The 16,736-nt window shown below is 38.3% G+C and overlaps 1 protein-coding gene across 2 annotated transcripts in view; it reads right to left on the reverse strand.

Annotated features, from left to right (window-relative positions):
• Cerkl (ceramide kinase like) overlaps positions 1-16,736 on the reverse strand; it is a 112,964-nt gene that overhangs the window by 2,565 nt on the left and 93,663 nt on the right. Inside the window, exons 6-12 of one of the 2 annotated variants that reach the window (XM_063259395.1) lie at positions 13,412-13,486; positions 8,948-9,056; positions 8,807-8,866; positions 8,197-8,222; positions 7,993-8,101; positions 5,117-5,213; positions 63-241 (exon numbers count right to left, since the gene is read on the reverse strand). In XM_063259395.1, the coding sequence (XP_063115465.1) occupies positions 63-241; positions 5,117-5,213; positions 7,993-8,101; positions 8,197-8,222; positions 8,807-8,866; positions 8,948-9,056; positions 13,412-13,486 (655 nt within the window). Of the gene's footprint in view, positions 1-62; positions 242-5,116; positions 5,214-7,992; positions 8,102-8,196; positions 8,223-8,806; positions 8,867-8,947; positions 9,126-13,411; positions 13,487-16,736 lie in introns of both variants that reach the window. The other variant, XM_003478501.4, reaches the window with a different exon arrangement.

Below are 16,736 nucleotides of genomic sequence, written 5' to 3' on the forward strand. Positions count from 1 at the left end.
TTTGCTGGATTCTAAAGGCTGTGTCTGCTGGTCACAAGCAGCAGTGAGTAATTTAGGCTCACCTAACATGGACTTCTGATGCAACTTCCATCAAGTCGCCGTCCACGTTCCAAGGGAAAGTGGTGTTTCCGGAAGCAGTTTCCCGAGGTCCAGCCTCCTCCTCTGGACAGTATCCAGCGGTATTCTTTGGAAAGACTTTTACTTCTTTCACATTGTAAGTCTCAACGAATGGAAAATTGAACTAAATAAAACAAAGATAAATTGTGATATTTGCTTTATCTCTACCTGGGAATGTAAATCAAGGAGGTCCTTATGTCTCCTCTCACAAGTAGATGTCATCATGCATGCTTGTAACTTGTTTTTACAGCCTTGAAAGTATAATCAGAGATCTCTACATTTGTTTTTAAGTCACCTCTTTCCTGACGTTTTTCTAGCTTAATCAGTCTCTTTTAAGGAAAATCAGTTCGTATCAGTAATGGTACATAGTGATATTGTACCATGTCCAATTAAAGAGTGAATCTTTAGTGCTGATCTGTTGATAGATTTATAGAATCCATAAATTCTGTAACTTGGCAATTACATTAGCTGATGTGAAGAACTGAGATCTAAGCTTGTAAAATGTAAAGTATATCTTGAAAGCCAGTCAACTATGATTTTCATGGGTGTTTGCCTGCCTCCCCTCCATTTTAAGAATTGCAGGGTAACTGTATTTGCTTCATGATCATTCAAGAATAGTGCAAGGTAAACCTAAGCTTGCAGTTTCTTGTGTGACAAAGAAAAACTAAGGAAAAAAACACTATGTAGTCTCTGAAATAAAAAAATCTCCAAGTTATTTTAGTGGAAATGCAGAATAAATAACTTAGATATAAAACTATACTAAGTAAATTCTGTATAGTTTTCCACTTCCACACATAAACAAGACAAAATTTTAAATGATGATACAAAACTAGTATTTTTTTCCTCAACACCTTCATTTTACATAAATAAAAGCCAGGTTTCCACAGATGCTAGTTTATAGTAGCTAATAAACTGACTTACACAGTGGATTACATGGTGGCCTCAGCTGTTCTGACTGGGGCTAAGTCTCAGGGTTCCAGGTGGCGCTCTCTGAAACTGTTTGACACTCGCTGCTCTAGACCTCCTGCTTCAGGTGTAAAGCCTTAGGGACGTGCCTCATATGTGCAGATATTTATGCATAATCATTCATTTAAATGAGTCATTAATAATTGGCTGTGGTTTAAATTATGTTTGCTCACAATATGAAAAATACCAAGTTCTAACCCCTGGTACCTGTGAATATCATTAAATTTGGAAGTAGTGTCTTCGCAGATATAATTAAGAGGAGGTCAAAAGGTGTGCCCTTAACTCAGTTACGACTGATATGAGAGAAGAATGCCAGGGGATACCAGAGTCTAGAATGAAGCCCTGAACAAGCAGTGCCAACCACTGACAGCCACCATCAGTAAGTCTGTTACCTCATCAGTTATCATGTGCCCACCTCCCAAGGTGAAGCTCTTCATCCATTTAAATTGATTAACTCTGAAACCACAAGACACTGTTAAATGGGACTTCAGGAAGCTGACAGCTTGGTATCATGTGTGAGGGTGTGTTTGGGGAGGACTGGGTAAGAAAAGCAAATGATTACAATAAGATAGAGAGGTGTGTCATGATTATGCAGTCAAGGAGTTCGATGAGGGAAATGAGATGGAATGAGGCTTAGGGTGTCGGGAAAGCCCATTTGAACAGAACCTTAAGGACTACAGAAGAGAGATGGAAAGGAGCTCCAGAGGGAAAATCAAACATTTACCAAAGAACAGGAACGTGTCATGATGTGGTAACCACAGAAACATTCAGCATAATGATCACTGGCTGAATTGTGTTCCCTGCTACCCACGAATTTCTATGTTGAGTTGTATCACACCCCTAGAGTCTTAGGACAAAATTATTTAGAGAGAATGTTTTAGGTTTCTTGGAGGTACCATGAGATGATGTTTTTAAAGAGGAGATTAAGTTAAACCTAGATCTGGAGCATGGGCCTCCATCCGACATGATTGGTGTCCTTATAGAACAGGAACTTGGATGCATGCACCAAGACACTGCCCAGAGGGAAGACTTCATGGCACAAGAGGACACAGTTCTGTACATTATGGCAGCAGCCCTAGAAAACTAATACAATGACCAAAACCCAGGCACTTGATGGATGGTGCAGGTGGTAAAGCTGTGACATGACCAGGGGCCAGAACCCAAAGGGCCTGTATAGCACGCTAAGGGCATTAGATTATGACACCAAGGACAATGAGAAAGGCACTGAAGAATGAAAAGAAATCAAGAAATCAGAAAATTCCCTCTAAAAGGACATACAAAAGACAGTAGAACTGAAGACAAAGGGGTCTTCATATGAGGAGGGGGTCAGGGTTTGAATTCAGATGAGGGGGAAATTTCAACATGAGAATAAACAAAACTAGCTGGTGGGTTGGTGGTGAGAGGGGTCCGGAGCAACCCCAGCCAGGCAGGAGGTGGTGCCCCTGACCTGCACAGGGAACGTGGGAGCAGCAGCCAGAGGACAGAGGATGACATGGTAGCAGAGCAGTCCTGCAGATCAGCAGTGAAGACAAGAGTCTGGGAAGGCGTGGGGCTCAGAGCGATCAGAGTTCCAAGACAGGGGCAGAGGTCACCCAGGAGGGGAGAGGGTGTCTTGGGAGGAGAGGCAGGCAGCCTACACATCCCTGGGGAGCACCCATGGGGAAGGAATGGACCTTGATTACAAACGTAGCCATGCCCATGAGAGACCTGGGGACCCGGAGGAGTGGGGCAGCAATAGGACAGAGAAGAAAGGCTCTGAAGAGTAACTAAACCTCTCTAATATGGGGTGAGGAGGCAAGGGGTGCATTTCCCCGTCTGTCCTGTCGCACCTGGCAGTCACAATTTAGAGAAGACACTGCCATTCTCAGAATGAAGAACTCCACATCCTCCCGAGTCCCAGCACTGCTACTAAGTCACTGTATCAGAGACGGAAGGATTCCACACTAGCTGGTCTTTGTAATCTTATATAAATTTATACCTTTGAAAATGTCATAATGAAGGAAGAGAATACACATCAGCTCTGTTAATTTGATAAATAATTTTCAGTAAGTGTATCAAATTAATGTTTGAGATCAGTTACCTTGGGGGGGAAAAATCAATGTATGCATGGTATATACTATTATGTAAGACACCTTAGAAGTTCTTTGCAAAAAAATCCTAAAGCAATCACAGAAACTAAGTTTTTGAAGTAGCTAAGTTCTTCAGAGTTAAGTCTAACGAAACTTACACACAAATACTCAGGGAATAATTTCTTGTTTGTTGGGCTTTTATGAAACAAAGTCTCACTGTGTAGCACAATCCAGATTTTAACCTTGCATTCTACTGCTCTGCGTCCCTGAATGCCAGAATCAAGGGCATGTGCCACCATTCCCAGCGTAAAGGCAGTAATTTTCCTTGCTAAAAGAAGCTAGGTGTGATGGCCCAGGCCTATAATCCCAGTACACTGGAGGCCGAGGCAGGAGGCCTGCCATGTTTGAGCCAGCCTAGGCAACCTGGCTAACACAGTAACTTAGCAAGAACTTGTCTCAAAGTGATTTTTTTATGAAAGTAAGGGCTGAGGATGTAGCTCACTACAAAAAAACAAGATATGGATGACAGGACACATTGTAAAAATAGGTCCAATACATTTTAAACAACGTGGTCTCCTTTTTTAAAAAAATTCCTTTATAGACTTTCATTATGTTCTAGAGGCCTTTTGTTTTCATTATTAAAATAAGCATCAGTTTTGAAATCAGAAGATATTTTCATTGAAGAGTCTACACAAATTACTAATTGCCTTAGAAATTTACCTCATGAGGGAATTCCAGAAGAGAATTTTTCTAAACAGTTTGTGTAATATACACATCCCTTAAATATAGAGCCTCTCATACAAATATTAGTAGGTTAATACTCATTTAACTTTTCATATAATCCATAGAAAAGGATTAGGAAAAATCTATATAGCGAGGCCATGACTATCAACAGGAACATGAAATTTGGAGTGGCTTTTATATTGTTTTTGTTTTGCTTTCCATCTTAATGAGCTGGGGCTGCATTTTGCGTGAAGAAAAAGCTAGTTGTACTATTTAAAAATGTAATAAAATCTGAAAAGGCACATATTCCTTTGGAAAAAATCAATAAATTTACATATTTTCCCAAACACGGCCTCACAATCTATAGTGTACTTATTTGCCTCCTTCCTGAGATTTCACATAAGGCAAGTGTGACTGTGTCTACCTTTGCAATTGAATTTCTCAAATAGTTCATTTGGACTCTGTGTTGATCCAAATGGTGGACAGAGGAGAACTCAAACCTCCTGAAGGGTGACTTTGAAATCCTGAGGCAAAACTATCAGTCTTGCAGTGGCCAAAGTATATAAGCAGCACTCGGAGACTAACAAGTGCCTAGGTTTACGGCCCCACCCATGTCTGTTCTTTCCACCTACCTCCAAGCACCGTTCTTACACCCTTAAGAATGTGTAAAACTACAGGGTTTTACAGTCACACCTGCGTACTTCAACACTAATGCCTGAGTCAGAATATCCACCTCCAAAAAATGGCTTGCCACTGTCTTTCTTTAAAGCTAACCACTTGGGTGGAAATACGTAATGATTTAGGGGCATTTTAAAAACACATTTGCAAGTTTGTAGTAATCAGTGAACACAGACAGATGTATAAAGAAGTATCAGATCATAACTTTAGAGAATCTGCCCTATAAGTTCAAGAAAGCTAAAATCTTAGTTTACTACTTTTCATTCTGCACAACAGCCTGAGTATGTAATTACATCTTTGATTTCCTTCAAATTTCAGTATAAAGCTACATTATCTATTTCAATTTGTGAATAAAATATATCCTATATCTCAAAATGGATCATCCTACATTAATATTGGTGGATGCTTTTCAAACTTGAGATGAAATACAGACTGAAAAACAAGATCAACTTATTCAGAAGAAAATAATGCTTCTTATGAGGCACAACCAGTCAACTGTCACAGCATCTTCTTCCCCATGATTAACAGCTTTGCAAATAAGTAGCAAAAATAATGTGGTATACCTGATTCTTCACGCTGGCATATCTTTTCAAGTGTTTTATAAATTCTGACCGAGAAGTATTCCGTACAATTATAAGAGCCATACTTCCATTATTTAATCTGAAATTATACATTTGTATTTTATGTTAAGTTTTTAAAGACACTGCATCAGAAATCACTCCATATTATTTCTTGTAACAAGCATACTGTTTACTAGGAGTATGAGGTAAGACAGATAAATCATCATCACTTTACATTTACCTAAAATTCTTCAACCCTTCTTGCTGTATTGTTATTTAAATGAGGTAGCCTTTTAATTAGTTTTACTTAACTATGGGCTTGCTTCTTAGCACACTCTTCCTCAGAGCTCTTTAAAAAGTGAACCATCACTTGACAGGATTGGATTCCAAAAGAAATATTTTCAGACTCGTAATGGACAGCTGCTTATAAAGAATGTGCAACAGGGCCAGGGATTTAGCTCTACTCATACCTCAAGACAAAATTTAAATTCCATTGCAATTAAGAATTTAAACATGAAATTACATGTGGCTTTTAAAATTGTATTATAAAATAGTGTGCATTTACAAATGGTATAACCTGAAGCTCAACATTTTCTAATACCTACAGTGCGATTTAAGTGTTTATTTATAGGAAGAAGGTCTAAGTGAGGTAGGAAATAGAGTAAATCAAAGTGGCTCTGGCTGGATGTAATGGTGTGAACAACTGCCGTCACACGTGTTTAGTGAAAGGACTGAGCCTTTTAATCTTGGATAACTGTTCCACCCAATACTGGGGACTGGAAATTCCCAGGTGTAATTTACTGTCCAAATAGCCTCTTGTAGGTGCATTTGCTTCACAAAGCGATGTGTAGAAATACGTACAAATGACTTCAAGCTTGACTTCAATGCAAACATGGAGATTTCTCAAGAATAACAAGGACAGAGAAGAGCTCCATCAGTCTTACTGAAGCTTGGGTTAGCACTGCAAGGTGTGCTGGAGATTATTTCATCACTTACACATTTTAGGTAGAAGGGAAAGATGTGTAAGTGACACAGAGAAAAACAAAATGCTCACTAGCAACAGACCTCTTAACTGCCAAGGTCTGGTTCTATCCATCAGGCTACCTCTTCCCCATGGGAAATAAACGCCACTTTGATGTTCAGGGTAGTGTTAGTGTATGTCCTTTATTTTTAAAATTCTGTAGCTCTATAAGCATACAAGGCATTGACTATGTCTGTTGTGTATTATTTCCTTGCCCTATGAGCCTAGTACTGGTTCAAATGTTTCTCATGTATAAACACATTTAATCTTAGGTGATTTAGAGAACAAGGCTATCAGTCTGTATCAGTCTTTTTGTACTTGTTAAAGTTTTGAAATTAAACTTTATCATTAAAAATGCTGAAAGCATGCTCTCTGCTCTGATTATCATGCATTATTCAAAGCTATGTCTGTGAAAATCTCTGGCCAACTGAGGCTCATCCTAAAGACCGCTGCAAAAATGGCATAGTTTGACTATCATCCACAGAAGAAATCTCCTACATAATTATCCTTCTCTAAAAATCTCATCAATACTGATGAAACCCAGAGAGTCGGCAGTGCAATCCCAATAGGCTGAATGTGATGGAGCGGTTCTGAATGGATCCACTGCTCCTGAAGAGCAGGACCCCACATGTGGCATCTGAGTCGGGTCTAGAATACTATCTCAAGCCCCCAGGGCAGGGCTCCTCGGTCAGCCAGCTATAGCTTCAGGTATAGTGGAGGCACCCCATTAGGCAAGCACACAGCTAGCATCCATTTCTGAAGATGTAGAAGGGAAATAACCAGGCTTGGCTTTTAAATCACAAGCACTTCAGAATACCCCTTCCAAGTTTTGGCATTGGATGTAATTAATGAGGGCCTGGCCATCTGGGTGTTTAATCATCAAAGTTGTTAGTTCTTCTTTTTTCATCTCTAACTTTAGATATCACCCAGTTTATTGCCTTTGTATCAAGTGCCAAAGAAGAAATTTTAAAAGTGATCCTATTTTTCTAGCTGTTGATCATTTTGGTTAAATATTTTGCAGGGAAGTTGAAACTGATCAATAAAACGTTTTAAACTGCTACAGTACATAAGTCATCTCTCCATCCTCCTTCCAGGAACTCTAAAGTAGACTGTATTTCACACCTTTCATGATTCTTTTTTCTTAGTTGACAGGATTGGATTCCAAGAGAAATATTTTCAGACTCATAATGGACAGCTGCTTATAAAGAATGTGCAACAGGGCCAGGGATTTAGCTCTACGGCTCAAGTGCTTGCCTGGTAAGCACAAGGTCATGAGTTCGATCCCCCATACAAAAAAAAAAAAAAAAAAAAAGAAAATTTACAAGAGAAAGAATACCTGTACTTTGTGTATCAGACATATAACAAATGCCTCATATTTATTATGAGGCAGTAGATTTCTGTGCATCACAATTCACATTAATTAGAACTGAAATGTTTTCTTTAAAAGTACCAAAAAGATACGTATGCATGCTATTTTTCATGCTAAAGGTATTTGTGTTTGCATTAACATTGGAAAGCACGTTCACAATATCAGAATCTAATATTCTCAAAACTAGTAAATGAACAAGTAAAGCAACCAAAGGCAACACAAAATTGCAAAATCATCTCAACAAAAGCACAAAGAATATTATTTTAGCCTTAAGGATATTAAAAGTCATTGCTTATCTTGTCAGGTTTTTTTTTTCCAGTTTAATGATTTTCCTTAACCTAATGTTGACAAATCCTTTGGAAACTCTAATAATTACACAAAGAAAAACTATCTTAGTCTCTACCCAGCCAAGAGTGAGCTGTTTGTTATTGCAAAAGCAACGCTGGTTTATATAAAAAGGATATCATTGAGTAAAGGATGCTTAGTAACCTGGTATTAGGTGCCAAGCCTCTGGGTGCCACTGAACACAGGCAAGGAATTGCCATGATGCTGACATTCAGGAACTGACCTTGGACTGTCTGCCATTGCTCAGTACAGCCTAAAGGTAATGAGAGACACTGGTCACTTCCCCTCCCCTCACCAAAAGGCCAGGACTGCCTGGCTCAGGTCTCCAGGAGATACTTTAACACTCACCAGATTTTGGAGATTTCTGTGCCATCCTGAGGAGAAGAAAACAGAGACAAAAATATGTCACAGAGACAAATAGCATCTATTAGATATGAGAAAGTTAACATGTCATTGAAGATACTAAATATTTTCTTTGGTTGGTTACATAGTAAATAAAAATATGTGAATGATTTGTTACCAACATCATTATAAGCTAACTCATTTAAAGGCCGAAAAGTATTATAAGGGACAATGATTTTCAAATTTAACAACAAGCTCTTCGTTAGTATGGCTTTGATGAATGCTTGTACTCTATCACAGTCTAAAATTTTCATTGAGGGAGAACTCAAAATGAGTTTCGTTTGTTTGGCTTATGCTTGTATCCAAAGTACTCTGGCATAGAGTAAGCACACTAACAGCTGACAAATGAATATAGAAATGGATGTACAAAGGTTGCTTGTGAAAAGAGAAGCCAAATTACATGCCTACTAGAATCTACAAGAGTCCATGATTTTACATTTTTTATTAGTGTATAGAAAATAACCAAAGATCACTAACCTTATACATTATGCCAAAAATGTTTCATGCTAAAAAGACGACAAAAAAGATATCTACATTACATTAAACCTTTACTTACCTTTCTCCTTCATTCTGAGAGCCTTTAAGTGCAAAAAATGATATTTCACAGTCCTCAGGCCTAAAACATAATGAAAACGTGTTATTAATAGTCATTAGCTCTATGGCACAAAAGGTTTTGGTATAGGAAGAATACACTTACTTAAGTCTTGCCAGGCTCTTAATCACAGCAAAGTCTCTCCGTTTGCTGGGGGACATCCATCGGTAATTCTCTGCCAAGGCCAGCGTTCTTCCACCAAAGCCAAACATGGCTGCGAACCCAAAGCGAAGCAGCTTGTCACTGGTTCTAAAGGTGCAGACATCCACAGGCTGTATGTGTCCTTCAACAGTATGTGGAATACTAGTTAGCTAGTGGAGTGGGGCTGCTCATGGAAAACATCAACCATCAGAGAACATGCGTACTAGAAGAAGAAAACCTCACGGTGCCACACCCTGCAATGAGTATCTTCTCTCTCTCTTCATTTCTCTTTGCCTATAACTACTCTAAATGTCATTTGTGACTCCTTTGGATAGAATGGAAAAAAACTGAAAGCAGTAAATACCGTAGCTTGTTTAGTTTCATATAAAACATGGTTAAAGTGAAGTTAGATACACTAAGTGAATTCAGATTTAACAGTAGTTTTGTATTGCATCTACCATTTGTTTTTTTTTTTTTAATTTTTATTTAAGGAGAAAAGAAAAGAAAGAAAAAAAACAGTGAAGGGGTACAAGTTATACAGATTTACAGAATAAAAAAATGCGCAGTAGGAAATCACTAGTTAATGGATTACATATTGCCATCTTAGAAATAATTGTTCAAGTCACAAAATTAAAGCTTGTAGAGTGGACATTCCACCAATGATACTGCAAACAGTTCTGTTCAATGATCCAATAAAACTCTGTGATATCATTTTCTATCTTATACTTTTAAATATACATGCAGTTATATAGTTTAGAGCACTTTCTTTTCCTCTCTTTTGTACAGTGACTATTACACATTTTGGGTTTCATTGCTCCCACGGTTCTTGTTGCTTTTTTGGAAGAGAGTAAAACCAAATGTGACATAACAGAACAGAATCGGTCAAGTCAAAAGGGTGGACATAATAGATAATATAAAAACATAATACAAGGTGATCAACAATGGTTACCCTAATGCCTCCCGCTATTTCTAATAGAATTGCCTATATCATTAGTTGTAATACAATTGAACAAAACCGTAAAGAATAAAACCGACAAAACCAAAACATTGGAGACATTGTAGGTCTTCAAAAGTAGATAAAAGTCAACGAGAATGGGCGTTATAATGAATCTCATTATCTTCTCAGCTGATGCCTAAACTTTCGAACCTGATACTATCCAGCAAAACAGAATATAGGAACCTCAGTCAAAAACAAGATGGTGAGAGTAATACAGGGCTTCAAATCGAGATAATAGAAAGTCAAAATGGGTTACTATATTATATCCTGCTATATTTTTCCCTGTAATTAAATGGGTAAAAATAAAAAAGTAAATAATGGAGTGGAGATTGAGAAAAAAAGAGGGCATAACAGCGAAACAGGGCAGATCAAAACATAACCATTTAAGCAGAATAGTGTTTCACCACCAGCTAATCCTGACCCAAAGATAGTTACCATATTGACTCCCTCCCTGAAGTCCTTGAGTACAACTTCATATACTGTAGCATTAAGTATATCAAAACAATGTAAATCCATTTAAGAGAATAACAGCATTATAGAGTATTTAGAATCGACTAACAGAAAATGAACAATGGTCTCTGTATAATCTCCTTGTCTTTAAAAGGTTTTTTCTTATACTATCGTACATAGTAAAATCCAATAAGATACAACCTGTTTAGACCATTGGAGACAGAAGAACAAAAGCTAGATGAGACTTCAAAACAAGATGGTACTAAATCAGCATTACCTATTAAGATGTCATTTTCTCCAAAAAAAAGCTGTTCCTATCATCCAATCTTCTGTCTCATTTCTGTTGAGCTCTTTTTCTGTCAGTAGCTGTCAGTTTGTCTTCTTCGTTTTGGTCTCTGCTCTATTCGTTGTGGCCTCCCCGCCCCTATTTCTGGGATCTTTGTATTTTTCTTTTTTTAGAATATCCTGCAATACTTTCTGTAGGGTTGGATTGGTGGTTGCAAATTCCCCCAGTTCCTCTTTATCTTGGAAGCACCTCGTTTTTCCATCAATTTCCAGGGACAGTTGTGCAGGATATCTCAATCTTGGCTGTAGATTATTATCTTTCAAAGCTTGAATTATTTCTCCCCATGCTCTTCGTGATTTGATGGTTTGTGAAGAGAAATCTGCTGTAATTTTGATGGGTCTTCCCTTGTAAGTGATCTGTTTCTTGTCTCTTACAGCTTTTAATATTCTGTTCTTGTATTGAATTTCTGGAATTTTTATTATTATATGCCTGGGTGTTTCTCTGTTAGGGTTGTAGGTAGCTGGGGTCCTGTATGCCTCATACATTTGAGTATCTTTACCTTTTGCTAAATTAGGAAAATTCTCCTGGATTATTTCTGTGAGTAGCTTTTGTAGTTCACTTGTTTGTGTCCCTACTTCTTCTTTTATGTTCTTAAGTTATGGCTCCTCTTATCATCTTCTTGTCTTTGTATTATTGCTGTGTGTTTCTTTGTTATTTTTAAGAAGTTTTTCATTTCATTCTCCCATGTTTCAAGTCTGCCCTCCAATTCAGATAGTCTGTCCTTAGTTTCTTTCAAGCTGTTATGCCAGTCTTGGGTATACTTCTTGATTTCTTGATAGCCCCTTTGCACCTGCTTCACATACTCAATGCTTTCTCTGTTTTCTCCATCAAGCAATTCTCCCCTCTTTTTCTGTTCTTCCACTCCACCATCTGCTTTTTCCTGGGTGGTGCTTAGCATTTCTCTAACTATTCTGCATACTTCTAGCTTCAGGTCATTGATAACTTCATTCCTGAATTGGTCTATGAGGCTCTCTAAATGGCGCTTAATGTATATTGGTACAGTGTCCACTATTGCCTGATTCTCAGGATTGGGGGTCGAGGAGCCTTTTTTGTTGCTTCCCTTCCCCATATTTTCTGTTCCTTATAAAATGTAATCTTACACAGGAGGCCCGGCTTCCCTGCCTGTCAGCTACAGCTTGATCGAATTGCGCTGGCTAGTTGTTCCAGCTCACCGCTGCGCCCCAGGGAGTTGCGGAGGAGGCAGCCTACGCGGAAGTCGGTCGCTCCTCCGGGCCACCGTCAGGCTCTGGGATCTGGGCTAGGCCAGCCTAGGGAGTCCGCGAGCAGCGTCCCTCCGGCCAGGCACCTTTCACCAATCCCGTCCGAGAGGGAAATGCGCGGCTGCAGTTGCCACCGCGCCCTGCTCTTACAGGACTGCCCGCGCCCAGAAAATCCTCCGCTGGAGTCAGACTGCGGTAGGGAGTCAGTTCCTCGCCCACCTCGCCACCAGTCAGCCTTCCTTCCTGCCCGTCGCGTTTCCGAGACCGTTCCCAGACGCCCGTTCCCAGAGCTCGGGGGTCGCGTCTCTCCTTGCTGAGCCGCTGTGGAGGTGGCCGGCCGCCGCGCGGCGGGAAATCCAAGCCGCGGTTTCCAATGGCGCGGAGTCGAGCCTCCACACCGAGATTTTTCTGTTCCTATTTTAGCGCCAGGACTGTATTCCAAGTTGGATTCTCTCAGCCCAGTTCGTTCCTGAGTCAGCAGAGCATATCTCTACTGGTTCGTATCTCCTTAGTCCACATCATTCCTGGCCTCTGAGCCGAGCCTTTAGAGAGCGTTCAGTAGTTGCTGTTGTCTGTCCGCCATGTTCTCCAGAGTCCCTGCATCTACCATTTGGAATAATCGCTGGTTTACAGATGTGCCTGGGTTAAAATACTTTTCTTGTATGCTTTTGTCTTGAATAATATAATCCTAGTTCTAGAGATTCTTGGCAAAAACAACTGTGTAGATTACAAAATCAAATTGTGTATATAAATGTTCTTGTTCTGATTATAAAACTATGATTTTGAATATCATTATGAGTATTTTCTATCAAAATTAGTGTGTTATGGCCTGTATTTGATGTCTCCCCCAAAGCCTCATGTGGTCATAGATGGGGGTTTTTGGCTAGATTTAGGGTATGTGATGCTGGGTTAAGGGTGAGTGGTACTATATTAGTCCACCGATTGGTTCGGCGTGGTTCCGGGTGTGGATAATAGAAAAGCCCACCCTGGGTGTAGGCAGCACCACTGGAAAGGTTTGCAGCCTGAATGGGATAGAGAGAAAGGAAGCTTCTGCCTGCTCTGCCAAACTGTTTCTTCCCAGCCATCCCTTGCCTATGGACTGAAACTTCGGAAGCTGTAAGCCAAAATAAACCTTTCCTCCTTTAACTTTAGACGTTGGGTATTTTATCTCAGCAATAAGGAGAGTAACTAAGACAGAGTACAACTTCATTAAAAATGCCTTCTACCAATCAAACATTTTAGAAAGATAGGCACTCTGAGGGTGATTCTTTGATGTTGGGTTTTAGTTGACCATGTTTCAGCTTTGAGGGACAAAGAAATTATTCCTTAGATAAGTCTGACAGAAGTAAAATGGTGGTTCTTATATACATAAAAGCTTCAGCATAACACATGAACTTTTTTAGAAGAATTCTTACCCATTATAATGTGCAGAGTTGCAGTTACCACATGAGAGACTCCGTGAAGAGAATGTGCCAGTACATTAGTAGATCCTGCCAAAACAATGTTAAAATATGCACTATCAGTGTAGCATATGTTTTAAATTGACATCTGCTCTTACTTTATATAAATATTACTATGTAATGTTCAGATGAAAATGTAATAAAGTTTGCAATACCAGAAAAAATTCATGAAAACACAGCATAATGTATATAAAATATTTGCACAGTTATTCAACTTTTAAATGACTTAGATATTAATAAATTGTTTATACTTTCTACTTATGAATGTCTTTTTTCTATCTTCTAAATGCTGGCTATAAAAATGTCTAGTCCTTCAAACTAATGAATAGCTTTTAGCTTTCATAGCAAAATAAGCAACATCAGAAGGATGGTTCTGAAGAGGAGGGACAGATGCATAAATAATAAGAAAAATCCAAGTAATAACTAATATAAAAATAGGCTATCACTATAAACCCCGACAAACATCCTCTAAATACATCTAATGAACCTTAGAGGTAAGTTCCAACACATACGGGACTCCTTTCTATTATCTGACTAAAAAGTGTTCTCTTACATGAATGCCCTATTTTAGAATATTTGCTAAGGTCTAAAAATTTATGTTTGACATATTATATCTGTTTTTCATAATCACTGGAATAATTTAAGACCCACATAAAATTTCCCCACTAGTTTACAAAGGGGAACTGCTCCAAAGTTAGACCTCTAGAATTTTTATGTGACACTAAACTCTGCCATCTTCCAATGGAGAAAACACAAACTAGCCCCTTGTATTTCCAGTAAGCTTAAAAGGAGCTTAAAATTAAGAAAACAGTAAAGACAAAAAAAATCATTATTAAAAAAAATCCAGCATACAGAAAGCAGTGGTGTTTCTATAGACTTATAACAAACTACCTGAAAAATTGAGGAAATAATTGTATTTGCAAAAAATAAAATACTTAGGAATAAATTTAACCAAAAAAATTTAAAGAGTTGTACATTGAACACTCTAAAACATGAATAAAAAATCTGAGGATGACACAAATAAACAGAAAGATTTCACACTCATGAATTAGAAGAATTGATATTACTAAAATGTCCGTATAAATGCCATGAAAACCCTATCAAACTTCAAATGGCTTTTCCATTCAAATAGAAAAAACAATTTTAAAATGCATCAGGGCCATAAACGACTTCCAATAGAAAAAGTCACATTGAGCAGGAAGAGCAAAGCTGGAGGCAGCACGCTACCTGAATTCAAAATACACCGTAAAGCTGTAGTAATCAAAACTGTACAATAGTCACACAGAACCAGTGACCACAGGAACACAATGCAAATTCCAGAAATCAAAAACCCAAGTATTTATGGTTGACCAATTTTTCCACAAAAGTGCCAAGAAAATACAACAAGAAAAATGTAGTAACTTCAGTGAATTAATGTCTGGATAACAACATGCAGAAGAATTAGAGACCCACCTCCCAACATATACAAAAATCAGCTCAAAATGGATTAAATAATAAAACATACAATCTAAAACCACTGGAATAAAACACCAGACAAAAATTCCATGCAATGAGTCTGTGTATCAATTGTGTATGATCCCCAAAACATAGGCAAAAAAGCCTACAGACATAGAAGTATATTTAAAAACCAGGGACATAAGAATATATCAAAGTAAATCACTTCTGCATGGAGTTAGAGACAATGTAAAGAATGGGAGAAAATATTTGCCAACTCCATAGCTAATAAGGCCTAAACATGCAAAATATAATAAAGTATCACATGACAAAGATCCATCATGAGAAATTATGTTAGGCAATACTGTCATTGTGCAAAGATCACAGCGTATATCCACAAACTAGACACTATGGGCCACTGCACATCCTGGTTCCTAAGCTACAGACCTGCATAACATGTTCGTGTCCTGAACGCTGTAGGAAACTGTGTATATATCTAGTGAAGTATATATCTAGTATAGTATACATCTAGTATATATCTAGTATAGTATATACCTAGACATATCTAAAAACAGAAAAAATATATTAAAAAGATAATGAAATGGCACACCTATGAGGGTACTTAGCCACCATGAACAGGACCAAAAGATGTTGCAGGTAAGTCAGTGTGAATGTGAAAGCTAAAACTGTAACTACACTACTATCAATGACTTTATAAATATATATGTATTGTCATGCTATACTAAATTTATTTTTAAAAGCTCTTAAATAATAAATGTTAGCTCACTATAAATTTTTACTCCAAAAAATTTTTTTAAAATTTTAAATGTTTTGACTTTTCTGAAATAATCCACATCTCAAAACAAAAACACTATACAAAAGTATTTTATTTTTATATTTTAAAATTATTTTATTATGGTTTGTGTTTGGATGCCCCCAGCCTCATGTAGTGATGGAGGAAGCTGAACCTAGCATCTGACTGGTTTGTTGTCTAGCGCTGGGATTGGTGGTGAGTGCTGCACCCGCCCAGGGATGGGCAGCTGGAATATAATGTAAAGGAGGGAAGGAAGTGTGGCTGTCCCTTTTTGTCCTTTTGATCTTGCCACTTTTGAAATCTGCTGCAGCTGCCATGAATGGTTGCCCCTTAGCTATGCCACTCTGCCTTGAGGCCAGCTGAGCATGGACTAAAACCTCCAAAAACTGTAAGCTAAATAAATCTTTCCTTCCTTCCTTTTGAGTGTCAGATATTTTGTCTCAACAATGAAAGTAACCAACATAATTTTTTATTTTTATTTTTCAACCTTGTTTGTTGTTTCAAAGTACACACACACACACACACACACACACACACACACACACACCAGCCAGCCAGCAAGGGTACAATGCATAGAGTAAAGATCATCAGTATCATTATCTTCCTCCACTTTTCATCCTGCTGAAAGACCTTCCTAGGCAATAGCACGGATGCAACTGCCCCTTCCTGTGACAACAATGTCCACCCCTCTGGCATCTCTTCTGAGGTACCTGTCTAGGGCTCTTTTTTAAAAAAATTTATTAGTATATGGTTACAGTGCATAATGACTGCATTCACTGTGGGGAGGTGGTGCATGTACAGAAAGCATCTTAATTCTTTTTATGCCCTGTTCCTCTCCACTCCCTCCTCCCTCCCTCCATTTGGTCCCCTTCCCATGTGCAGATCAAGCTCTCTGTTTATACTGTGAGTTTCTCACATAAGAGAAACCTTGCAATATTTAGATTTGTGTGTCTGATTTATTTCACATAACTGGGCTCTTCTTAAGCAGAGATAAGCCCAAAATGCTTTGCGTGGTTTCTTTTTTTCATCATA

The sequence above is a fragment of the Cavia porcellus genome, unplaced genomic scaffold (genome assembly GCF_034190915.1).
Source record: "Cavia porcellus strain 051 isolate PalLab524CR breed Dunkin Hartley unplaced genomic scaffold, mCavPor4.1 scaffold_12, whole genome shotgun sequence".
Taxonomy (NCBI): Eukaryota; Metazoa; Chordata; class Mammalia; order Rodentia; family Caviidae; genus Cavia; species Cavia porcellus.